The sequence below is a fragment of the Phascolarctos cinereus genome, unplaced genomic scaffold (genome assembly GCF_003287225.1).
Source record: "Phascolarctos cinereus isolate Bilbo 61053 unplaced genomic scaffold, phaCin_HiC Scaffold_3;HRSCAF=262, whole genome shotgun sequence".
In the NCBI taxonomy this organism is placed as follows: domain Eukaryota; kingdom Metazoa; phylum Chordata; class Mammalia; order Diprotodontia; family Phascolarctidae; genus Phascolarctos; species Phascolarctos cinereus.
This window is the reverse complement of record NW_027555736.1, coordinates 224,051,145-224,078,011: the sequence shown is the minus strand read 5'-3', so window position 1 is coordinate 224,078,011 and position 26,867 is coordinate 224,051,145. Positions and strand designations below refer to the sequence as shown.

General features: G+C 41.5%; 2 protein-coding genes across 5 annotated transcripts in view; both read right to left on the bottom strand.

The window, feature by feature from the left end:
- Positions 1-13,528, bottom strand: part of ISM2 (isthmin 2) — a 32,045-nt gene extending 18,517 nt beyond the window's left edge. For 3 of the 4 annotated variants that reach the window (XR_013485434.1, XR_013485435.1, XM_020986169.2), the window contains exon 1: positions 12,968-13,525. Coding sequence is in view for 2 of the 4 variants with exons in the window: in XM_020986169.2 (XP_020841828.1) it covers positions 12,968-13,123 (156 nt within the window). In the remaining 2 variants the exon portion in view is untranslated. Of the gene's footprint in view, positions 1-12,967 lie in introns of all 4 variants that reach the window. The other variant, XM_078151454.1, reaches the window with a different exon arrangement.
- Positions 13,529-14,801: 1,273 nt separating this feature from the next.
- SPTLC2 (serine palmitoyltransferase long chain base subunit 2) overlaps positions 14,802-26,867 on the bottom strand; it is a 150,361-nt gene continuing 138,295 nt past the window's right edge. Inside the window, exons 11-12 of the mRNA XM_020986168.2 lie at positions 25,047-25,176; positions 14,802-20,574 (exon numbers count right to left, since the gene is read on the bottom strand). Of these exons, the coding sequence (XP_020841827.1) occupies positions 20,455-20,574; positions 25,047-25,176 (250 nt within the window). The 3' untranslated portion in view covers positions 14,802-20,454. The remainder of the gene's footprint in view (positions 20,575-25,046; positions 25,177-26,867) is intronic.

The window sequence follows — 26,867 nt, the reverse complement described above, 5'->3', positions numbered from 1 at the left end:
TTTTGCCTTTAGGGGAGGGATTTTTTTTTTTGCTTTTAGGCAATTGGGGTTAAGTGACTTGCCCAGGGTCACACAGCTAGTAAGTGTCAAGTGCTTTGTCTGAGGCCAGATTCGAACTCAGGTCCTCCTGACTTCAGGGCCAGTGCTCTATCCACTGCGCCACCTAGCTGCCCCCGATTATTTTTACTATTGCTTGGAACATAGTAAGCATTTAACAAATGCTTGCTGACTGACTGGGAGTACAGTACCTGACACATAGAAGGTCTTTCAGAAATGCTTGATGATTAAATGTGCACATATGCAAATACACACACGTGTCATCAAAAGCTTCTAATTTCTGCATTGCAAGACTTCTGTGGAATTCCTGTACCACACACTGTCTCCCCCCAAGTTTGTCGAGATCAAGGTGTGTGTCGGGAGGTGTACCCAGCCCAGATTAGGGCACTGCCCCTTTTCTCTGAGTTTCAGGAAAATCTCTTGGGGACAGAATCTCCCAGAAGACTTTGGAGAAAACAAAGAAAGAGTTTGAGAAGGATTCTCTCTCCTACTGTTCCAGCACTACAGCTCCAAAACCAAACTCCCAAACTCTCCCCAAATGCTGGGGGGAAAAGTGGTGACTGTAGAACACACATAGGAGATCTTAACCGTCTATCTATTGGAGAATGGTGGAACAAATTATGCCATATTATTATGTATTATTGCTCTATAAGAACTGTTATTAAATTAAACATTATTAAAGAACATTATTGCTGTATAAGAAATGACAAAGTGGATAGTTTCAGAAAAATCTGAAAAGACTTAAGTGAAACGATGCAGAGTGAAATGAGAACCAGAACAATTTATACAGAAAAACAACTTCAAAAGACTTGAGAATTCTGATAAATGCAACAATCAATCTCAGTTCCACAAGACTGATAATGAAACATACTCCTCATCTCATGGCAGAGACATGATTGACTCAAGATGCAGAATAAGATGTAATTTTAAACACAACTAATGTGGGAATTTATTTTTGCTTGAGTATACATTAATTAGAAAGGCTTTCTTTTCTTTTTTTTTCTTTTTTCCAATGGGACGCGGGAGAGAAAATGAGTGAAGCTAGGAAGATAGTTAAAAAAATGAATAAAAGGAAAGAGGCATTTTAAACAATGCAGAGAAAAAGAAGGCAAGAAGAAAGAAGAGCAGACAAGCAGGACAGCTTTGAAAGTTACAAGTTGAACTTAATATATAAAGAAAATCAAGCTGTGCTTGATAGAGACCTGAATTTCTATGTGCAATTCTCTTTTTTCTGCTCCATTATGAATATAAAACTATCCATTTTATTTGGTGTTTGTTAAGTTTAGAATAATATCTTAATGTTAAGCCTTCCGTGCCACCCAGCATGTATTTCCAGTGAGCCCCAGCAGAGGTCTCCCTACTTCTCCCAGGAGCAGCCTTTCCCCCAGGGCAATCTTAACTCCTTATAAGAACTTGGGGATGGTCAATCCAAAGGAAAATTCTTCAACCCAGTCAGTTGTCCCCAAGGCCACAAGGCTTCCCTTCCATAGGCACACAAGGTGCATTTGTTCAGTTTTTCTGCTCTGACTGTTCCCTGAATGGAGCACCTGTGTTAGCCTGAAAGTTGCTATCACACAGGATTTTGCCTGTGTGAATAGCCCAAGGCTGCAGCTGATACACGGTTACTTACTTGCAAGGGTGCAGGTTCATAAAGACATCCAGATGAAAAGGATGACACTTGTCCTCCAGGGGAAATGCCCTGTGACCCTTTCACTGTGGCTCTGACTGCCATGGGTGTTGCTGTCCAACACTAGGGTACACTTGGGTGCAACACATTGATGGGTAGGTAAGTATCACTCTTCTCATTTTACTGATGGCATTGAGAACAGTAGGGACACATGACTGCAGTACTAGGCTTAGAAAATAACAGTTAGTGCCTTGAATCTTCCTGGCCCTTCCATTGATTCCAGAAGAAAATCTTACAACCTACGATCCAAAATCACTCCTCACTGAGCATTCAACACAACTTAACTTTCCTCCCTAACTCAAAGAAATCTAGGAGTCTCCTCTTTGAGAAAGTTTTGTCTATGGTTTAGATGAGAATATGCTGGAAAGACCTATGACCAGGACAGCACTGCTCCCCACTATATACATATGTGGACACATATCTTATCACGCAAGCACACATTCATGGATTCACTGACTCATTTGTGGGGACTGATGATTTTTAAATCCAACTCATTAAATATTTTAGAGGGAAATCCAAGATGAAGAAATTCCCTCTACTAATGCAGGTTGGCACCCTCTTAGAAACTTCTAGCCTTATAGAGTTGCCTAGAGCACTGAGGTGTTAATTTGCACAGGGTACTTAGCCAGTTAGTTAACTGTCAGTGTCGAAAGTTGAAACTGGCTTCAGGTCTTCCTGGCAGCGAGGGCAACTCTACTACATTCTCAACATTTTAAAAAACTGCACTGAATTTTAGATGACATCATATGGGAAAGGCAGCATGGTATAGTGCATACAGAGCTGTTATTGTTGTTCATCCTTCCTTTCAGAAGGATGACCAGTGACATCGAGGATGATGTCTTGAATTACTCCTGAACTGGATTTAAGTGAGGCAGAGCTGCACAAAGTCATTGGCTTCACTCCCTCCTCCGGAGTCATTGAAATCCAGAGGCAAGACAAAAATCAAGATGACTGGTGATGGCCTGGGATGAAATGGATGACCTTGGCATCTTTGATGTCTGTCTAAGCTCTAAGCACTACACAGAGCCTGCTTCCACTGCCATCATGGCAGTTGAAACAAATTGTTCTCATCTGCCCATTTCTCTAGGGGAAGTCTTTAAATGCTTGAGGAAGACAGCCCCCCCAACTGTCCGATGGGTTGGAGGCTTGTACTTTACCCTAAACCTGTTTGCCAAGGTGGTTTTACCCAGTCAAAAAGCCCATGGTTTCAAGTCTTGTCTCTGACTCATACTTACTGTATGACCCTTGGGCACATCACTTAACCCCTCAAGGTTCTCTGAATAGGCAATTCTCTAAAATGCCTGATTTGCACAAGCAGAGGGGAGTTCTCTATATCAGTGAAATTACAGGTCTCAAACTCCCCAAAAATGATCATGTAGATATAGAGGACACATACACTCATGAACCTAAATGCACCCAAACTCACTCACCCACACAGTTACACAATCCTATATTCGGCTTAATATGTGTGCATATGATAATCTGTGGCTAAGAGTCTCATATATATCCTCTCCTAATTAAAGCCTGGCTTGGATCACCCCACCCCTAGGCCACATGTTCCCAGTTAATATTGTGGAAGCATGTTAGCCATAATCCTTAATGCATTACGTGAGCAGAGCTGCTGTTAACCCTCTCATTAGCCCCATCTCCACTCACTCCTGCTTTAGGAACTATGAACTTGTCTTGGCATATGAGAGCCCAACAACCCCAGCTGCTAAACCAACATTCCCAGTCATCCTCCCCTCCCCCTATTCTTGAGCAACTCTGACTCCTCCCTAGCCTCAGTCCCCTCCCTTTCTCCCCGCCCTAACCTTCTTCTAGGCTGCTGCCCAAATATGACTGTAGCTAGTAATGGAAGGGAAGAAAGACCTCAAACTCTAGGGGCCCAGCAGGTTGCCCCATGAATCCAAGAGATTCAAATACTTCTTACCTAAGACCAGGCTTCCAAGGGGTTTGGGCAATGACAAACAATTGGGGTGGGGAGCGGGAAAAACAGAGCTCAGTTCAGATTTCACCCTCAATACAAAGACTGGCATTTGAAATCCTAATCCTGCCTCCTGGCCCCCACCCCTCAAAAAGGAGATATCTCTTACAGTAATTCATTGAGACAGCTCAGGAAACAGTGCTGAACCTGGAACTGAGAAGGCCTGAATTCAGATCTTGCCTCAGACACTTACTGTGTGACCCTGGGCAAATCACTTTACCTCTGTCTGCCTCCTTTTCCTCATCTGTGAAATGGGGATAATAATACTACCTGCTTCCCAGGGTTGTTGCAAGGATCAAATGAGAGAATATTTGTAAAGTACTTGCAAATCTTTTTTTTCTTTTTTTTAAATGATTTATTTATTTTTAGTTTTCAACATTCACTTTCATAAGATTGTGAGTTTTAAATTTTCTCCCCCTCTATCTCCTCCCCCCTCCCCAAGATGGCATGCAATCTGATATAGGCTCTACATTTATATTAAGCATATTTTCACATTAGTCATGATGTACAGAATAATTAGAACTAATGGGAAGAACCACGAGAAAGAATAATTAAAGCAACAAAAGAAAAGGAGAGCAAATAGTATGCTTCCACCTGCATTCAGACTCCATAGTTAGTTCTTTGGATGTAGATAGCATTTTCCATCATGCATCTTTTGGAATTGTCTTAGATCCTTGCATCACTGAGAAGAACTAAGTCTATCAAAGTTAGTCATCCCACAACGTAGCTGTTACTGTGTACTGTGTGTTCTCCTGGTTCTGCTCACTTCACTCAGCATCAGTTCATACAAGTCTTTCCAGGTTTTTCTGAAGTCTGCTTGCTCCTCATTTCTTATAGCCCAATAGTATTCCATTACATTCATATACCACAACTTGTTCAGCCATTCCCCAACTGATGGGCATCTACTCAGTTTCCAATTCTTTGCCACCACAAAAAGAGCTGCTATAAATATTTTTGTACATATGGGTCCTTTTCCTGTTTGTATGATCTCTTTGGGATACAGACCTAGAGGTGGTATTGCTGGGTCAAAGGGTATGCACAATTTTATAGCCATTTGGGCATAGTTTCAAATTGCTCTCCAGAATGGATAGACCAGTACTTTCAAATCTTAAAGCATTCTATAAATCCTAACTGCAATGTTCAGTCATTTCAGTTGTGTCCAACTCTTTTTTGGGGGGGGAGGGGAGCTAGGCAATTGGGGTTAAGTGACTTGCTCAGGGTCACACAGCTATTTAGTGTCAAGTGTCTAAGGCTAGATTTGAACTCAGGTCCTCCTGACTCCAGGACTGGTGCTCTATCCACTGCACCATCTAGCTGTTCCTTCAGCTGTGTCCACCTCTTTGTGACCCCATTTGGGGTTTTCTTGGTAAAAACACTGGAGTAGTTTGCCATTTCCTTCTCCAGCTTACTTTACAGATGAGGAAACTGAGGCAAACAGGGTTAAGGGACTTGCCCAGGGTCACACAACTGGTAAATCTCTAAGGCCACATTTGAACTCAAATGTTATTGGCTCCATGATAACTCTGTGGGTATCAAATGTTCAAGCTTGGGGAAAGACTAAAGCAGTTTTGGGTGGTAGGTGGAAGGGCCAAGATAGTTCAGGTCATTTTTAGTCATGGGATGAAAACAATATGGATAGAAAAAAGGTCAGGAAGATTGTGATTATAGTAGAGGTGAAAAAAGGTCATAGCATCTCCTCAGGCTCCTAAATGGATTATTCTGATGTGGGTTTAGGTTCAATCTATAACCCTTAATGGAGACAGGTGGCCCAGTTGATAGATCACTGGGTTTGGAGTCAGGAGGACCTGAGTTCAAATTTGACCTTAGACACTTACTAGCTATGTGACCCTGGGCAAGTCACTGAAACTCTGTTTGCCTCAGTTATGTCAACTAAAAAATGGGGATAATAATTGTACTGGCTTCACAGGGTTGCTCTGAGGAACAAATTAGATAAATAATAAATGAGATAATTCATGAATCCACTGGAAAAGGAAATGGCAAACCATTCTAGTATCTTTGCTAAGACAATTCTATACAGGGGTCACAAAGAATTGTATATGACTAAACAATAGCCCTTAACAATGGAAAAAGATCAATCTAAGTTGGTTGTACTTCATCTCCCGGAAATTTCAAAACCAATATCCAATAGACTGCTAAAGTACCCAGTTGAGGAGGAGACAGTAGTAGAAAGACTCAGAATGAACAGATACCTCAGCTAGAAGCTTGGAGACTAAAAGGACTTAGATAAAAGGAGGGGGAGGGGACCTTATACTTCTTTCTGTCCAGCAGAACTGCTGTCAATTATTTCAGGGACAAAGAGAGCTCTGATCCTACCTCTTAGAAGCTAGGTAGGACAGTGGATAGAGCATAGGACCTGGAGTCAGAAAGACCTGAGTTCAAGTGTGACCGCAGACACTTACTAGCTACGTGACCTTGAGCAAGTCACTTAAACTCTGCCTCAGTTTCCTTAGCTAAAAAATGGGGATAATAATTATACCTACTTCACAGGGTTATTGTTAGGAACAAAGAAGACAACATTCAGGAAGCGTTTAGCACAGTGCCTGGCACCTAGCAAGTAGTATGTAAATATTAATTATAATAATATTAATTATAGTTATTCTTATTATTAGACTATGCATCTGCTACCTCTAGCAGAATTACAGCTAATGGAGAAGAAGATGTTTAGCCAAGCTAAACTCCCCAAATCCCAGAGACAGAATCAAAACATCCTCAGGTCTCTTGAGAGGGACTCTCAGAGGTCAACTAGCCTAATTCTCTGCCTCTAGCTTACTATTCTGGATAGATTCATCCTATTACTCACATCTATTGTATACCTACAAAGGACATAACCAGGCCAATTCCTTTAATCATCCAAGATAGCTACTTCTGGTATTTCACAATCCTCACCATCAATCAATAATATCAACAATAAATAAACATCTATTAAGGTCCTATTATGTGCCAAACACTGTGCTAAGTGCTAGGGATACCAAGAGGCAAAAGATATTCCCAGCCCTCAAGGAGCTTACAGTCTAATGGAGGAGACAACATGAAAACAAATATATGCAAAGCAAGCTATATGTAGGATAAATAGGAAATAATTAAAAGTGGGAAAGCACTGGAGTTAAGAGGTGGTAGGGAAGGCTTCCTGTAGAAGGTGGGATTTTAGTTAAGACTTAAAGGAAACCAAAGAGGTCAGGAGACAGAGTAAAGGAGGGAGAGCATTCCAAGGCGTGAGGGATGGCCAGAGAAAATGCCTGGAGTCAAGAGATGGAATGTCTTGTTTGTGGACAGCCAGGAGGCCAGTGTCACTGCATCAAAGAATACTTGTTGAAGAGTAAGGTTTAAGTTATGGTCTCTGCCCCCAAGAACTTGTAATATAGTTAAGAGAAATAAAACATACTACGGGCATGTAAAAGAATAACACTCTGAGAGAGTACATGGTAAATCCCAAATGAACCGTGTAACAGTGAGTACTCCAAGAATTCAGGGAAGAGAGTTCACTGGAGGCCGGTCTGCCCAGGGAAAGCCTCACAAGGGAGGTGTAACATGAGCTTTGCTTTGAAGGACAGATAAGTTTCAGCTGGGTTCAGAGGAAAGGGGTAGGGTTTGAAGGAGTTCCAGATAGGTGGATGAGCAAAGGCGTGTTCTTTTGGCCAAATCACTTTATACTCTCCCCACCCCAGTCCTGGCCTTCAGTTTCCTCATTTGTAAAAGAAGGGGGCTGGGCCAGATGGCTTTTAAGGTCCTTTCCAACACTATTCCTACCATCTCAAATGTTACTGGCTCAGAAATGACTCTGTGAGTGGCTAGTGGCTAAGCTTGGGAAAAACTCAAGAAGACTGATGTTTGAAGGCAATGATTAAATGCTGAAATCTGGGGAGGTGGGACCCCCAATCTATTATGTGTACACTCAGGGTCTTCTAGATAGCAATAATCTATTTTGAAGACTTCCTTAATGTAAAGAAGGAATTAAAATTTCCTATTGGTTTTTGGAATACAGAATAATCAGGCTAGCCTAATATAGTTTAGTTTGAGCAACTCAAAACCTTTATAAGTCTCAGTTTTCTCATCTTTAAAATGGAGATAACACCTGTGCCTTGCCTACATCATTCCACAGAGCTACTGTTAGGATCAAAATTTCTCATAGCATTTGGCTAGCTTTTCTTTGAACATATAACCTTCCTTCTATCAAGCTCATTTGCATATTGTCTCTCATCTATTAGCCTTTAAACTCCTTGAGGACAGGAAATGTATCTTTTTTTTGGTCTTTTTTGTCTAAAACAAAGGTTTTAACTGCTGGTAGAGAATGGGACAAAAGTTGCCAGCTCCTCCACTTTCATCTGGGCGGCTTTAGTTTTGTTCCTGGGCTGATTTGTACAGTAAGAAAATCTGCCTGCTCCTCCCCCTTCAGACACACCCGTGGAGGAGAGGCTGAATAGCAGATGTAATTCAGCAAATGTCAATGGAATAGAGGGGAGGGGAGAGGAGGAACAGAAAAGCCTGCACAGAAGCCAAAGCCCAGAAGATGAGAGCAGCTCAGCAGAGATATCCAGCAGAGAGCAGTGTGGCAGAAAGAATGGAACCACAGAGGATGTTCCCATCCCAAAGCAAGCATTGGTACCCAATGATGGTCAGAGGCACGAATGCCCTGGCTATGCATATCCTCTGGCCATAAAGGTTCTTTATGCATGTGCCATTCTATCGATCAATAAACACACATTTTCTAAGAGCCTACAATGTGTCAGGCACAGTGCTCTGCAAGTCTGGTCATATTTATTTCCTGTATATATACTAGCATAGAAACCTTGGGAGAGTTCCTCCTTCTTGTGCACAGGGATATTCTTGTTACTTGGTTTATTTGATTTAATTGTTACTGACTGGGAGTTGTTCACAAAGGAATTAGAGAAGGCTTTGTGGAAGAGTTGGCAAATGAGTTGGGTGTTATTAAAGGTAAGGAAGCATGGGAGCACAGGGCATGTTCGGGAGACTGAGTAGTACAATTTGGCTAGAGTGTAAATTACACAAAAGCAAGTACAGGTATTCTTCAACATCTCGACTTTCCCCAGTGAAGTTTCGATATGTTACTGGTCGGCATAAGAAATCGAATGGGAAGGTTTCGGGAATTTCATGGATGCCACAGACAGCACACAAAGGTCAGTAGATGACACAGAAAATGGTTAGAAACTCAGAAATGCATAAAATATAGGTATGGCATTGTATAATATCAATATATTTTATCTTTTAATAGCATAATAATCCAGCAGACTTCTCTGGTATGAAGGGAGGGCCAAAAAATTTTATGTGGATTTTACAGATTGCAGGGACATCGCACCCCTAACCCCAGTGATGATGTGAGATAATACTGGAAAGGAAGGATAGTGCCAGGTAGTGGAGGGCCTTAAATGTCAGCCAGAGGAGTTTGGGCTTTATTTTGCTGTTACCTAGGAACCAATGAAGATTTCTGAGCAGAGGAATGGCATACAAACAATAATAATAATAGCATTTATACAGTGCCAGGTACTATGCTAAGCACTTCACAAATATTACCTCATTTGATCCTCACAACCACCCTGGGAGCTCTTATTATCCCCATTTTACAGTTGAGGAAACTGTAATTAATATAACTGAAATTAATAGAGATTAATCTACGCCCAGGGTCACATGGCTAAGGCATCTTCGAGGCTGGATCTGAACTCAGGTCTTATGCCATCTAGCTACCTCAGACCATATGACCAGACCTATGCATAAGAAAAACTATTCTGCGTGGACAGACTGGAGAGGGAAGAGAGGAAAGACAGCCAAAATTATTCAGAGACTATTAAGTGATTCCAGGTTAACGAACATTTATCAAGCATTTACTGTGTGTCTATGACGATGGTCTGTAGTAGGATAGTTGTAGCAATTGGAGTTGAAAGGAGGGATTATGGACATGAGAGATGCTGGCAAGGTGTTGATGGGATTTAGCATCTACTTAAATATGAAAGGTGAGAGAGAGAAAGAGAGAGAGAGAGAGAGACAGAGACAGAGAGACAGAGACAGATAGATACAGAGACAGAGAGAGACAGAGAGAGACAGAGAGACAGAGACAGACACAGAGACAGAGAGACACAGAGAGAGACAGACAGACAGAGACAGACAGACAGACAGAGAGACAAAGAGAGAGACAGAGACAAAAGAGAGAGAGACAGAGACAGAGAGAGAGACAGATAGACACAGAGAGACACAGAGAGAGACAGAGACAGAGAGACAGACAGATACAGAGACAGAGAGACACAAAGAGAGAGAGAGACAGAGAGACAGAGACAGATAGACAGACAGAGAGAGAAGAATGTATTTGTGCTTCATCTCTCCAAGGGGGATGCTAAGCCCAGTACAATGATAAGCTTGTAGTAGGTACTCTAAAACATTTACTAATTAAGTCACCAGTAAGCACTCCCTAAGTATTTACAGGATACTCATATCTTTCACCAGTATTCATTGGTACCCTAAGGGCCCTTAAAACCTAGGGTAGGTGCCAGGGGAAGGAGGGACAGAAGATCAATTTATGCCAAGTGAGTAGAAATAAATGCTAATGAGTTCATTTTACTACCAGTGCCGTCTCTCAGACAGGAGACCAGGCTCATGAAAAAACAGAAATAAAAACTTTAGCCCTATACATTCTTTTGGATTTAACCATTAGGATGCTTAATGTGCCCCAACCATAGCACTACCTCACAGAGTTTGTATGAGGCCCAAATGAGATAATATACTTCAAAAACCTTACACAACATCAATGTTAGCTACTAGTATTATTAACATGATGATGGTAGTGATACGAAATGAGAGTTCCTTTGTTCCAGGCCTAGATATTAAAATGGGTAGTCTTCTTCAGTGGGTTCACAAAGAACCTGGTTGAGCAACAGAAAAACTATCTGGGTTCAAGCTCTCATTCACTTTCTCTGTGTCCATCTCTGTCCCAATCTGTAAAATGGGAAGAATCTGTTTACTTCTTTCCCAGATGAGGAAACCTGAAGTCACCCTTCAAGTCAGTGTCAAAGTGGGCCCCAAACCTCAATCTCCTGATTTTTAATCCCAGGTTCTTTCTGTATGCTACACTTGGCTGTCGTACAGTACCTACCTCACAAGGTTGTTGTGAGGATTAAATAAGGTATTTCCAAAGTGCTTTGTAAGCTGTTTGGCACATTATTCAGTCATTTTCAGGTGTCTACTTCTGTGACCCCATTTGGGATTTTCTTGGCAGAGATACTGGAATGATTTGCCATTTCCTTCTCCAACTCATTTTACAGATAAGGAAACTGAAGCAAACAGGGTTAAATGACTTGCCCAAGGTCACGCAGCTAATAAGTCTAAGGCCAGATCTGAACTCAGGAAGATAAGTCTTCCTGACTGCTCAGTCAGTACTCTATCCACTTTGCCACCTAGCTACCTGGGCCTGCTAATAAATGTTTTGTTTTAAACACCTCCCCCCTTCTCCTCCATGGTTGTTAGCTCAATTCTCTGCTTCCTCTGGCCTCTGTGGGTCACAGCTTCCTCCCCCACCTCCCCACCCCTCCCATACCTAGTTTATAATAGGAGAGGGAAGAATTTTCCCTATGTATAAATTAGATAATTTCTTCAGGGCAGGCTAGGCAAATTCCCATAATGCCCGGCTACTAGGCAGAACTTCCAAGAGTCCAGATGTTTCCAAATCTGACCTCCACCCCATTCTGGACAGAGAGACAGAGATAGAGAAAGAGGCAGAGACAGAGATACAGAGGCCACCGGAAAACTTAATAGAAACTGAAAACTGGAAGGGACCATATCTATCTGAGGTACAACTCATACCTGAAACAACCATGAATCCCATCTATATAAATGATCATTTAGACTCCACCTGGAAGGATCTGGTGGTGGTGGGAAACTCACAACTTCTCAAGGTAGTCCATTCCAATTTTGTTGTTCAATTGTCTTTTCCTGTGGTGGGAACCTGCCCCCACACACCAGCAGCCCCACCTCTCAGTCCTTTCTTTCCTTCTCCAAGTACACCAGTTTTCTTGATGGGGTGTGTCTCAGCATGGTACAGTAGAAAGGGTGTATCAACTGAGGCTTTTGAGAACCTGGGGCTTGATTTCTGCCTCTAACACTTCTTTCTGTGTGACCTTAACCTCCCTGGGCCTGTTTTCTCATCAGTAAAATTAGAGGGTTGGGCTAGATAATCTCTGAGGTTCCTGAACCAAGTGGTAGATTTTTTTTTCACTCTGAACTGGAGAATTCTCTTTGGCTCTTTTCCTTTCCCTTTATTCAATTCCTACCCTAGGACACTTGCAATTGCCTAAGGAACACAATTCATTTTCCCTTCACAAAACAGCTTATTACTTGCTGGGAAATGCAAGTTTCCAGAGACTTCCTAGGAAGAAGGCTACGGGCTAAAGAGTTAGCAAATTCAGTCCCATCAGGAAGACAGAGAGAGCAAACAATTCAATTCATTTCAGTTTAATAACTATCTGTTAAGCAAAAGGCTGTGTAGGCCTAAAAGAACTTAAGGAGGATACATGTACACAGAAAAAGTAGCATGTGCTTCATTTCAGTAGGTCTGTATTCATTTGGGGTTATTTTTTGCACTTATCTTTGTCTTTACTCCAAACAGTCAAAAAAAAATTTTTTTTTCCAGAAACAACTCCATCTCTGAGGGGAATGATTCACATGGCACAAGTACCTGGGTTCTGTACTGAAACAAAACAGAAGCTCTTAGCTGTCTCGCTGAAAACCCTCGGCTTGATCGGTCCTGTGTTTGGGGCTATCCCGGGTTGGAGCACACTGTGCACGGGGACACTGGGCAGGAGGATAATACACCACCTTGATAAAACTATCCTTTTTACAGGGCGTGGTGGAGTCAAAAAGGAACCCAGAGAACCAGAATCCCAGCCGCCCGATGCCGCTCTCCTCCCCATCGTGTGTTTTTTATTTTTTTGAGTGGGAAAGGGGGGCAGTCACTGTTCTTCCCTGGCCACCTGCTACCTGCAGCCAGTCCCTATCTCCGGTCCCCCCTGCTCCCTTACTCTCGCCGATGCTGGAGAAAGCTTCTTGCCTACCCAGTTCACTGGCTGGTGGGCACGGCCCCAGGCACCTGGCCGAGAACTGAGCAGAGGCTAGCGCGCACGAGCCGCGGGCGAGTGGGAGGGCAGAGCGCGCTCTCGAGTTACCCCACCTGGCCCCCGCCCTAGTAGGGGTGGCCGAGGCCATGCCGCCTCTCTCACCTCTGCAGGCTTGGAGTGGCTCCTGTCCCGGGGCCCCGAGGGGCCGGATTCGGGTCCTCGGAGCTTTCTCAGGGGCAGCCCCCTCCCGGCGGGGAGCAGCAGCGTGAGCAGGACAAAGCCGAGGAGGAGCCCCGCTTTCCCGAGGAGCCGAGGCATCGTCTCCTCTGCTCTCCCCGGCGCCTCAGTGCTTCTCGCTCCGCTCACTCGAGTCTGCCCCCCCTTTCTCTTCCACCGCTTTCCACTCCCCTCCGTCGTTGCGGGGGGAGGGGGGGACAGATTGGACCAGTGCTGGCGAAGGAGGGCGGGCGGAGAGAATCACTCTTCTTTCAGCCTTCTCTGGGGGGCGCGGGAGGGCGGTGCGGGAAGGGAGGAGACAGAGGGAGTCAGGGAGGAAGAAGGGTGTGTGCATGTTACACACTCCTGCACGCACCCATGCACACCCAGACACGCGCGTGCCCACTCCTGCACACACACACACACACACACACACACACACACGTAATAATCAGGGCTTTACGGAGTTCTGCCCAGCGGTATGAGAGCCTGCCCGTACGTGCATGCAAGTGTGACCATCGCACGTGTGCGAATGTACCTTATCTGGACCCGAGCTGGCCAGGCTTCTCTGTGACTATATCCCTTCTTAGCGTGAGTCTCTCTTCTTTGATCTCTCTAGCCCCGTGCAGATAAACCCTGGGATTTATCGGGTTCCCTGGCTCCTCTGACTCCGGCTGTTGTAGCCAGCGCTATCCTCTGCAAATAGGAGAGAAGCAGCAGCCCCGACCCAGAGGAGTCTCCAGCTCCCGCTAGTTGCTCGATTCTTTCTGACAATCTTCCCGCCCCTGGGAGTGACTGTCTCCAGGCTGTCTTACCCACTACTAAGCGGACTGTTTTCTCCAGGGCTAGAAACCAAGGAGGGGTAGGAGGCGTTGAGTTCTGAGATAAAGGCAAAATCTTACAAGAGTTTCAAGGGGGCCTGGCCGTTCCGGGGGATTTCAGTAGAAATCGGACCCTAGTGACGCAAGGTTTGTTGGACTATTACTTGAAACGCAGATGGTGGTTTTGCGTAGGGAAGCTCAAGGGAATGGGGGCTTGCTTTCTTGCACCACTGAAATAACTTTTGGTGCTGTCTCTAAAAGTTTCACACCATCACTGCCCCACGTGGACTTGACAGGAAGGTAGTCAAAATGCCCAAGAACTGAATAAATGAAGTTGTTTCGTTCACTAGAGAAGAACAACCCCTTTACTTTTCCTTTAAAATTTTGGAGTTTTATGATGGAAGAAAGTGAAGTTCGGAAAGGAGAAAAAAAAATCAGCACCCTCAGAGGGAGGAATAGCAAGCTACCGTTGAAGGGAGGAGTCAAATCCTTTCCTAAGAAGGACCTCAGTTATGTCTGTCGTCTATCCAATAAAACGACGGAATACAATCTGAGAACAAATGTGACCTGCATCCCACTGCTGAACTTGTAGAAATCCAAGTTCGGTGAGATGCTTAAGAATCAGTCAGAAGGTTGCCAGAAAGATGCCCACTCAGCAATTGCTTGCCTGACTGAAAAATTGCAAACGTTGGATTAGGATTCTGAAATTTTCTTAACAAAAAAAAGATAGAATAATATTCTAAACACAAAAGACACCATACATTTCAGGTCAACTGACCTACCTACAGAGGTCCCCAACACCCCAACTGAGAATTCAGCCTATATTGAACCAGCTACTGCTTTGTACATTACTTGATGCAAATGCACAAATAATCTCATTAAGCCTTTGTTCTTCCCACTGGAAAGCCTCTTTCCTAAACTCACAAACTTAAAGGATTTTAAAGAACGAAGCCAAAACCCATCTTTCTGAATATTTTATTGGGCAAAAACACAAATAGATTTGCATGGATTGTTCTTATTTATCCCAGGCAGTTTCCCTTTCGGGTTTAACATGCACTTTTGAAGCTGAATGAACAGTTCCCTCCCACTGCACCCAGTTTCACAGTCATTCAACAATTAAAAAAAATTAGATCATCTGGCATAAAATACTTTATTTTTCAGTGGTAGAGGGTAATCAGTTACAAAATTTTATTTAAAATGTTTCATATTTACAATCTATCCCCCCTCCTCCCTCCAAGGGTATGTATATATGTACATTATAGGACTAGACAGGACAATTCCACCCCACTCCCTGCAATTCCACTTTGTCCTCTCTTCTATGGCAATGGAAAAATCTGGGCCACTAGACACCTCAGGTTCCAAAAAAGGCTGTTTCCCTAATTCTTAACCCATATCTTTTACCCCTGTCTTCCTTATGTTAGCTGCCTTCATACAGAGAGGGATCCTCAAGATTGTATGGGGATGTTGCTTGAAAGAGGTTGGGGTGACATTCTGGGCTTCTCCTATCATTACAACCACTAGCCCATTTCCAGTTACTAGACCAAGACTCCTGTTCAAGCGAGGAAAAATTCAGTCATTACTCCATACCAGGCAGTGAGAAGCCCTAATTTTCTTCCTACTATTTCCCCTTCTTTCTTCCCCAGTTGTTCCTGGCCAAGTTACCAAGCTTTGCACGAAGGACTTGGATATAGAATGTTTCATGAAGCAAGTTTTGAACCAAATCAGGTGTCCTTATGCATAGGAATATTCCCTGCTCATCCATGGAGATCATAGTAGGGGAACACAGTAAGAAAGCAAAAGAGGTAGTTTCCTCCTCCTTCCTTCTACTGCTCCCTATCCCTCCGCTTGCTTTAAGAACAAAGCAGCAGGTGTCACTTCATTAGGAATGCAGTACCTGCAGTTTAAAAATCACGGCATTCTTTAGGGTCAGTTAATGAAAACACATCATACCAAAAAGAATCATAGTTTAAGGCCATTTGTGATGTGCATTATACAGTAAACAAAGTCTTTCTTGTCTATACCCTTTCCTACCTTCTTTAAGTTTGGGATGGGATGGGAACAAGATAACTCTAGACTCACTAGTTATGGTACAAAACACAGCATTCAAACTACAGGAACATGAGCCAACCCCTTTGGTTCCCTCCCCAAATCAGGCATTCAGCCTATAGCAGGGCATACTCAGGAAATTTGAGAAGCTAAAAAGGGCAGAAGAGGAAACAACATCTTCTATCAAATTAAATCCAACAAAAATCACTCCTCGGCTCCAGGCATTTGTTCTGCATGATAAGGGAGAAAGACAGCTGCCAAATTCTGCCTGTGTCATGCACATGGGAGTCTGAGAACCACATATCATACTAGTAAAGCCAAGAAGGGAGCAGACATGCTTGTCTCTCTCAGGTAAGTGTGGTTCAGTCTCCTAGCTTGATGAATTGAATTGAATTGCATGCTGACAGCTGTGCCCCCATGTAAAGCAGGCAGCAGCCACGCTTGGAAGGCTTGAGCAATACTGAGTCTTCTAGTCTTGATTCTGATGTTCTCCCACCATATACTGGTACCACCCTGCACTATTTTAACAGCATGGAATATTCAACACTAATCCATGAATCACATTGTGAATGAGACCACACAAGGAAAAAGGACTTCTTTAGTTCCATCCATTTCACATCACATGGGGTGAGGTTATACAAACAGAAATTTCAAAAAATCACTTAACATATGGAGCACCAGGAGAAGGAATAGGTAGGTAGTGTCTTAACTGAACTGTAAGGAACAAAAGCCCACCAAAGTACTATTCTATAGCCACTGACCCTGGAGCCTCCCGATAGGAACCATGTTTCTTTGGATATTTTATACCATGCCGCCATACTATCCTAACCAGGATAGACTAACTAAACTATTTTTCTTCCCTACTTATGACGTGATTAATAAGGTAGCATGGCCACCATATCCAATCTTATTGAGGGAGACAGTCTCCTTATCAATTTGGAAGAGAAAGAAATGGAGGTAGCTTGATTATACTTTAAGGGTTTTCTTTTGAATGAACTAGGAAACTTCCTCATCACACTTTCTCCCTGTATTCATCAACAGGCAGAAGAGGCATATGTAGATTTTAGTGAATTCAGCTAGATAGATGATTATTGGTCAGAAAATATGGAGGCCGATTTCATATTAAGTAGGGAGGGGGAGAAAGGATGCCAGCCCATTAGAAAACCTGAAGAAGTTGGGCCAAATGCATTTGGAGAGGCCCTGCACCCAATTTATAATAAAAAAAATTTCCAATATATTCATCCTAAAACACCATAAACAGCTTTCTCTGAAGGCAAGAACCTTGAAGGAAAAAAAGAAACTGGAAAAAAAGAGGGACTTGAGTGAGAAAAGAGGGTAAATTAAGAAAGCAGAGTTCAGAGTGGCAAGTTGGGAGGGAAATTCCAGAAAGTAATACCCCTTTTCTTTTCCTCCGAAAAGATGTTGAGAAGTGATCATTTTCTTTTCACTTGGAAACACTACTCCATAAATGGCAAAGGTTCAATTAAGTGAACAAAACACTGTTGGGTCCTTGGGCTGCAAGTTCATAGATAAATCGACCTTAAAGGTCAAGAGCTAAATATATTTTTCCTGAAATGAAGACCATTTCATCTAAAACTAAATAGAAAGCTCTTCAAGGTCCTACTCCTAAAGGAAATCTCTCCAGGAATGCTTCACAATCATTACATTTATTGGTGTTGAAGCAAGCAGTCTGTGAAGTGTTTGGCGAAAGCATGAATGAAGACAGAAGAGATTGCCACCTCTACCCTTCCTATTTGTTCTACCTGATTTCACATTGCTGGGTGTGTAGGGAGAAATAGCTCCTGCATTTGCATTCAACAACTTCACTTCTCAGAGACTGATTTGACGTTTCTCCAAATAATATGAACTTCAAAGCAGATTAAGTCACTCACTAAAGAGATGGCAGGAGGAGAAGTGGGGAGGTACAGAGGAGGAAAGAGGAAATGGCCCATTTTGCAGTGCTTAATATAGTACTTTGGATCCCAGTCTTTGGTGATAACTGATTAATCCATCAATCTTAAAGAGTCCCATCAGATTCTCACACCACAGTGTATCGGGGGTCCTGTCATGACTGGTATGCCAGATTCCACCTCATTAATCAACAGATCGACCTAATGATTTCAAAACGGTTAGTTAAATAAAGATACCAGAAGTCTGACTATACTATAGATTATCACAGTATGAAGGAGGGAGACAACCAATCATTATGTGTAATTCATTCTTCCATAGGTTGAAGTAAAATAGCAGTTCCTCTCTTAGGCAGCATGGAATTCTGGAAAATACAAGGGTTTTATCCCTCATAAATAAAATCATAGTTTAAATTTAAACTTGTTTAAGTTTGTTCTACACTGTCATACTGTAATAATATCAATTTTTAAAATTGGCCATAAAATGTCACATATTTTCATTTGCTACCACCCCATGTATCCCAAGTAAAAGGCAGGATAAAAAAATGCACTGATTTGAAAGTCTATGTATGCAATTTTGGAGAGTCTCTTCAACTAAAGGGCAGAACTTGCTGCTTGGCATACTGGTGCTATTGCGGGGAAGCACTCATTTAGGAAAAGCCAGCTATTTGCTTGGTTTTTGCCAAAGGACTATTTCCCTTCCTGTTACTCTTCATTTCTTCACTTATATATGTTATATATAGTCTTTTCCACCTCCACTCAACTTTCTCCAAACTAAAAAAAAAAAAAGCACCAAACTGTGGACTTTACCCAAAGGTTTTAAGTTTGAGGATCAGGGAAATCAGCATATTTAATACAGTAAAAGCAAATAACAAACCCATCCCCATCAATAGTATTTTTTTCTGCCTTCTACTTAACAACACAGCATTTCTTCACAAACATACTAAAGTTGATGACAAGCTGCCTGGATAGAATTTGAGATGACAAAGTTTGCCAGAAAAACAAATGGTTTCAACACACACACACACACACACACACACACACACACACACACACACACACACGTACGTGCAAAATTCCATACACAAAGTACTCTTTTCCATTCCTTTCCCAACCTTCCCTTGTGGTGCTTGATGGTCCCTTATCTTTTGGAAAGACAAGCAAACTTTGGGTATAATAAAGCCAAGAACATCTTCCCCTTAGGATAGCTTTGGAATGATGGAAAGATGAGCTTTCTGGCTGTGGGATGCACATGGATTATATATAAGCAGGCCCCCTTGCCAGAGGGTCCAAGGAGCCCAATTCAGGAATTCGATCCTCTCCAGAAAAAAGGACAAAGGGTAGCTAATAAGGAAACAAGAAAGTTTCTCAGTATCAGAAGCAGGTTGAAATAACCAAGGTAACCATATATCTCTCTCATACAGTAGGTGTTTTGATGGAAAACAACAAAGGAAAACAGTGATCAGGATATAACCAGAAGGAGGAAGTGGGCTTTTAAAAAGAGCTAGTGTAGCAATGTTAATCCTTTCATAGAAATATACTGAATGGTTTCCAGGCAGAGAACTTATCCCTATTTTTACCCAATCATTCTAAGTCCTGACCGGAAACAGCTTTTCCTGTGGACAGCCACAATTCTGAGATATAGGAAGCAGCAAGAAAGAGATTCATGAACCGTGGCCAATTACATGAACAGTACTCTTCTCTGTGATCCTATCAGTATCACTCCTTTTACAAAACCCTGTCTCATAGCCAAGCAACCACCTGACAGTGTAGAGCAGCTTTGTACATGAAATACCAAAACTGGAAACTTGACTTCACTAATAAGGGTCTCACTGGCAAAAGGAGATTAAATAGGAATGGGATATGGCTATCTCATAAATATTAAACATGCTTAATGGGGGAAAATTCTGTCCTGCTTGGACATACTCTAGGTTTGTGAATATCATAAGGAAACATTTGATGGCAAACATCTGGTGGCCAGGATGAAAATGGATATTGGACAAAATCTTGGAGGCCCATGGTCAGGGGGAATTACATAATGATCTTGTCAGCAACATTTGTTACCTTAAAATTAAAGCTAAGTTTCAAGTGTTTAAAGACAAAACTAAAGAAAGAGAGCTTTGGTTGATTATCTGTCTGGTTAAATTAGGGTTTAAACATTAATAACTTTCAAAGACTAGATGGGAGGTAAGTGGAAGGCACTTGCTTCCTAAGGAGGAGGAGTGCGGTGAATTCTCTTTGCAGGTACCACTCTGTAACCAGCAGCAATAACAGCTGTGCAGAGAAGGGTTACCTGGGACCAGAGCAGGAGGGGAGGGAGTGGTTTGGGGGTTAGCCAAAGGGAGGCTAGGATATCGTGATTTCACCAGGACAAGGGCTATAAAACAAAACCTTTTTTCTTCCAAAACTGGGGGGGCGGAGTAGGAAGGCAAAGAATAAGACACCTTTCTTTGAAAGAGAGATGTAGCAGAGAAAGAATGTGAAACAACTTTCACTATTTACAAAATGCCATTTGGATTGGATGTGGTCACCTTCAGTATTGTGAGAAAATGTCTTTTACGTGAAGCAGCCACAGAAGTGTGGTTCCTAGACTGGGCTCAGAAAGGCCACATATTGTCCTGTGTGAGGGAGGGTGTCCTTTAAAGGCCACCAAGAGGGCTCAATCTTCTGTCTCTTCATATGTAGTCTCATCAAAGGGCCGGTCCAACAGAGGTACCAACCGGTGACGGGAATACTTCAGCTGCAACAGGTCCCCAACTTCATTTATCTCCTTTAGTGCCTGATGAGAGTAAAGACAAAAAACGATCAGTCTATTCAGAAGGATACTTGCATATCTCTTTCACCATAGTTATTTATGGAGCAGCGACCTTATTGGACATGGCTGATGTTGACTTTTTTGGTTTGGCCATAGAGTTTAGCATACTTCTGGTGCTCAGGAAAACAGTCTGGACATAGAGCTAGAAAAAACAAATTCTCTTCAGTCACAACCAGAGAGATTTAGTCTCTTTTAAGGTGGGGACTATGTTTTTCTTTTGTGGGTCTCTAAAGTACCCACTACACTATTAGGTAGAGAGCATACTATTAACCTCCATGCAGACCTGACATTAGAAAATCAGAATGTGTGATGCTTACCTGGGGCATAAATTCGGGATGTGCTGGAGAACCTATGAATACATAATCAAAATCCAATGGCTGATATCATTCATTGTTTTCTTGGGATTAGTAAATTTTTGTGAGACAGGCACTGTTTTGCTTTTGTCTTTGTACCTCTAATCGTTAGCATACTGCCTTGCATGTAGTATGTATTTAATGAATATTTGCTGACTTGCTGAAACAAAGTTGAAAAGACAAGGAAACCAAAACCTTAACCACCAAACTGGTCAAAAAAAATCATATTCCCTCCCCACAATGGTCCTCCTTACAAAAAAAATTTAACATTTATTAATCACTTATAGTGTGTCAAGTACTATGATAAGTACTAGGGGAAACTACAAAGTTGAGATAAAACATGATTCCTGGCCTCAAGGATAAGGGGAGATATATGAATAAAATATGATAGCACATATTATATATTTTTTGTCAGTGCTGCAAAACCATGATATATGAGGCCTGAGAGGGAAGGATGTTACCAGGAGGGGTTCCTGGAAGAAGTACCATTTGATTTGGACTTTAAAGGATGGCTGGGAATTCAACTGGTGAAGACAGGGAGAATGTTTCAAAGATGAAAGTTTCAACTGGATAGTTAACATTTCAAACTTTCTTTAAAGAATTAAGCTTTGGGGGTAGCTAGGTGGTGCATGTGGATAGAGCATTGGCCCTTGGAGTCAGGAGGACCTGAGTTCAAATCTGGTGTCAGACCAGACAGTTGACACTTACTAGCTGCGTGACCCTGGGCAAGTCACTTAACCCCAATTTCCTCACCAAAAAAAAAGAGACTCAAGCTTCTCAACCAGTTTCTCTGAAGTTAGTTTTAAATGAGATGCAATATTTTACTCATCTCTTCCTTTCCCACATTTGTCTGCCTTTATTTTCATAATCTCTGACTATTTGTTTTGTCCATTCAATTTCCTTCTCCATACCTCTCTGTTCCTACTTTTAAGTTTCAACCCAAGTGAATATCTTTTTTCTTTGGCTAGGAAATGGGGTTAAGTGACTTGCCCAGGGTCATACAGCTACTGGGTGTTATGTGTCTGAAGTCACATTTGAATTCGGGTCCTTCTGACTCCAGGGCCGGTGTTCTATCCACTGTGTCACCTAACTGCCCCCCCCAAGTGAATTTTTTCCTCCCTATAAATGAGTAGATGAGTTAAGACAGAACTGGAAAATTTCTTAATCAGCTTTTGAATGCTATTAGTGGAGACAGAGGAATTAACATGGTGGGAGTTTCCTCCAGAGAATGGCAGCACAAAGCACCAGATCTAGAGCAGGACATTCTCAAAATGGCTAGCAAAATCGTTTACTCTAAGTCAATGAACACAAATGCAGCCCTCTGAGTGAGAAGGATGGCACCAGTAAAGGCTGTAGAGTAAACAGAGGGAAGAGACTTTGTTTTAATTCTCTTTGCTCAGCACCAAGTAAAGTACATTCTTAACAGATGATTTCTGAAAAAGGGATGTTGCTTGCACTCTACTCTCTTGTCAAGTATTCCATATCCCAAAGCTTGCACTCCTGCCTTAGGACCTTTTTGTTACATCTTCTAGGCGAGGCCAAGCTCCTTTAACTAAAATTTACCATTAGTCTAGTACCTTATCCCTTGGAGTTGCTAAGTATTAACTAGCTAATCTGATCAGAGGAGAGCTGGAACAACTTCTAGAGATAAGTGGCCTGCCTTTTGTGTCTCTAATGAGAGGTGATAGAGATATTTTTTGGCAGGCCCAGGCCCAGGGAAACCATATTCCACAATGTGTCCTTCCCCTTCACTAATCCCCAAGTTTTTACCAAATATGGGTTGAATGAATATCTTCTTTCTAGCCCTGTGGCAATAACATTATTCTGAAAGATTCTGGTTTTCATACCCTCTTCCTTCAAAGGATTAACTGTTAGTTACTACAAAAGACATTAATGTTAAACTGAACTATTTATCTTAGATAAAAAGGAATGTTTCTCTTAAAAAATACATAAGAAAAAAATAAAATAGCTGCCCCCAAGCTTCTTAGGCTTAGCAGAGAAAGACATTCTTCATTCCAAAATGGAGAAAATACGGGAGGTTACTAAAAACTGAACTTTGCCATGAGAACAGTGGGCACCTTTAAGAAGATATTGAACTACAAGCCCCATATGGAAACAATTTAAGTTTGAATTTCGGCTGGGAAAGTCCATTAACCATTTTTTCCTAAACTCTGATTTAGGATTTTATTAATTTAAAAGAAAAAGACCACGTGACTTGCCAAGACCACAAAGGAAATGGCATTTGTGAACTCTGACTTCAGAAGAGTGTAATATTTTTCATCACCATAAAATGAAAGCAAAAACCCACACTGGCCCAAAGGGATACAGGTTTCAAGGTTTCCCTCTGATCCCATGCCAAATATTCCAGGCAAGGAAGTTCTATTTACATAAAACATCTATAAATTGTAACTGAAAACTAATGCCCATTGCGTGGGTTTATTTAATAAAAACAGGAATAAGGAAGCATTACATATATGTCACCATTTAATAACAAATAGTCTACCCTGAACTTCTGAATCACTGGATAGAATGGTTTCTTAGGAAAACACCATGCTGTTAATGATAGCATTGAATGGAGTAGATGGGAGGAGGGAATATTCCAGGTAACCCTTCCACTGGCCTAGTCCCCTGCTCTTCCCTTTATTCTTTTATTTTGGAATATTTGCATTGACTTAGAGGTGGCCAAGCTCATTTAGGAACAATGATTTCAAGTACTTTTTAGGTAATTCTTGCTTCAATCAGTAAAATCACCAAATAATTACATTCTACTTATACTATCTCAACGAGGGAGAAATGAAGACCATATAAGAATTTCCCATGGATTAGAAGTAAATGAACTATTACAGTGCCATCCCAGCTTGTTCTTTAACAACATCTTTGATATATAAATATATAGGTTATGAAAGTCAATGAAATTTAATCCCTTAAAACAAATCTAACTTATGCAGCTTTGTTGGAAAAAGTCATCGTTCAGAGTATGTAATTTGAATTTGAGTTTTATTTTATTTCATAATAGGCTTAACCAAAGAGAAGAGCCTATTTCCATCAAAGGCCATGAGATGTGAACATTTCAAATGCAGTTTAACTGCATCAGAAATCGGATAGTTATACTGAACAAGCATAAATTGTTTCCCGGAGTTGGTCATGTTTTTCTCTATAGCCACAGTCGTATCAGAAATGTGCAATGTACTCTCATAATCCCTGCTTAAAAGGAAAGTACAAGGGCAGACCAGAAAGTCAAATGCAACTGACTTACTTAAAATCTAGCATGAGGCATTAAATCTACATGAGCTTGGAGCTCAATGATTTCTCCCCCCTTATGTCTTTACAGAATGGGAGGTGATAGTATTCCCAAGGCAGGGTTCAGAAACTGGATTAAAGAGACCACAGAAATCAGAACATAGAGGATCACTGAGCTAAACTCAAAGTTAAATAAGGTAGCTGCCAAATGTAAGAACTTACACAAAACGCACAGTTTCAAAGATCCTAGTCATTTTGCTTCGCTAAAGTAAGAAAAGAGATCTTTAGAAAACCCTAGGAATTTGGAAAATTTAAAATATAAAATAAGTGGTTGCAATATTACAGGCATTTTCTTCCTCTCAAATGCTCTTTAGGATTAATGGAACTGCAACTAATTATAGGAAGTATTCAATATTGTAAATAAGAAAGGACCGAGGACCTGGGAGTCAGGGTATTAGTGTTGAAGTCTCATCTCTACCACTAAACTAGTGGTCTACCACGGGGCACCACATTTCCTTTCTGTTAAAATAAGGGGATAGATTAAGATGAGGATGACCAGAGAAGAAGGGGACTCAAAATTATGTCATGTTTAGATCCTTTATGAGAACAAGGGGACATGTTCTTTGGGTGTCAGAATACCGTCCTGCTTGTCTGATCTAAGGAAGAAGGTATTAGGAGCGAAATGTAAAAAGTTGTGTATCACCACCATCTGTTTTGGACACTACTCAAACTGAGGTACAAAAATGAATTAATCGGGGTAATTTTATGAATAATTCCATTATATCTAGACCCATATAAGACAATGATCATCATGATAAACATGCCCAAGATCGGGAAACTTACAGTATCAAGTATTTCTTTGGTATGCGCTGCTGACAAGCAAAACCTAGCTCGGGATTCAATAATTGGGGTAGCAGGAAATCCCACCACAACCACACCGATGTTCCGCTTTAACATCTCCCGTCCAAACGCACTAAAAGAGGAGAAAACAAGGAAGAAAGTCAGGAAGAAAAAGAAAAGGATTAAGGCTCCTGCTGTCCTCTTTGGTGGACTATGCACTAGAGACTCTTTTGAATCACTCACTGCCTTCTTTTAGCTGTAGAGCTGACAGGATACAAAGGCTTCTTTTGTTCATTCCTTGAGGTGGTCTTACCCCCAAATGGTTTCACTCACAAAGCTGAAAGATTATATTTGGCAGAGACAGGGGTTTTCTAGCAGGGCTGGTTTAAATGGATTTGTAACCTATATCTTTCTGATATACTACAGTGACCCACAGGGCTTAAATGAACCCAAGTATAAACCCAGGACCTTGGAATGAGAGGTTTGGCAGATTTCACACCTAGCAGGCGATCAAGTTATTGCCCAGCTTTTACACGTTTGTTTTTGAGCTACCAGGTTGGCCAAGTGGCTTAGCCCCTAGAATTGAAAATAACTCCAGACTCTGAACTTCTTTGATTAGCTTGAGAACAAGATTGCCTTTGAAATTAAGCTCTTCCTTTTGTTTCCAGGGCCAGTTCATCACCCGGCTTTAGGAGATCACACAGGTCTATTTATTCATCCCCCTTCCACCTGAAGCCAAGCTGGTGGTAGAGGCCAGTGGTGTCAAAATCAAATAGAAACAGAACCACAAGAGTGTACATAAAGATGCCTGTGAATGCATATTAACTCATAGAACCAGTTATTAATATTATGTATGTTATATTGCACTTTTTATTTATTTTGTTTAATTTCCAGTTACATTTTAATCTGGTTCTGCCTGTACTCTGGAGTGTTGTGGTAGCAACATGGCTCACTTCTGGTATAGGCTATTGATTGCACATCTAAATCTTGTCTAAGTAGAACCCTGGGTCAAATATCCATGGAGATTCTGGTGTTTGCTTAATTAAATGTCCTTTTTTCTTTTGTTCATGTTGATGGAGCACAGTTTAAAAACAAACAACTTTTCTTTTTAAGTTGTTCAAACTTCTTTAAAATGAAAAAAATTTTGTTCTTTACTAGTCCCTTTTTTGTGGAGAATTGCATTTTCTTTTTTTTATCATATTTTTTATTAATTTATTTTTATTTATCAACAATCACTTCCATATGCTTTTGAGTTTAAAATTTTTCTTCCCCTTCCTCCCCACCACCCTCCCCAAGACGGTGCACAATCTGATATAGGCTATACATATACATTCCTATTAAACATATTTTCACATTAGTGATGTTGTAAGTGAGAATTAGAACCAATAGGAGGAACCACCAGAAAGAGGAAACAAAACTCAACAGAAGAAAAAAAAAAGCAAATAGTATGCTTCGATCTGCATTCAAACTCCACAGTTCTTTCTTTGGATGTGGATAGCATTTTCCATCATGAGGCCTTTGGAGATGTCTTAGATCTTTGTTTTGCTGGGAAGGGTTAAGTTTATCAGTATTAGTCATCGCATAATGTGGCTGTTATTGTTTTACTAGTCCTTTAACAGCAGCACTAGTCACGAGTTTTCTCTAGACCTTACCCAGCCGACTACTCTCTAGCATTTGCAGTGTCAATATTCTATGATAGGAGTAAAAAATAGTCAGGAGTGTCTCACTATTATATGGAGGTAAAAACATTTTATTTTGCTCAATCTATTCCCCTAAACCCATCTATTTCTTCATTTCATTCCAGAGCTTCATTGTTTTTCTCTC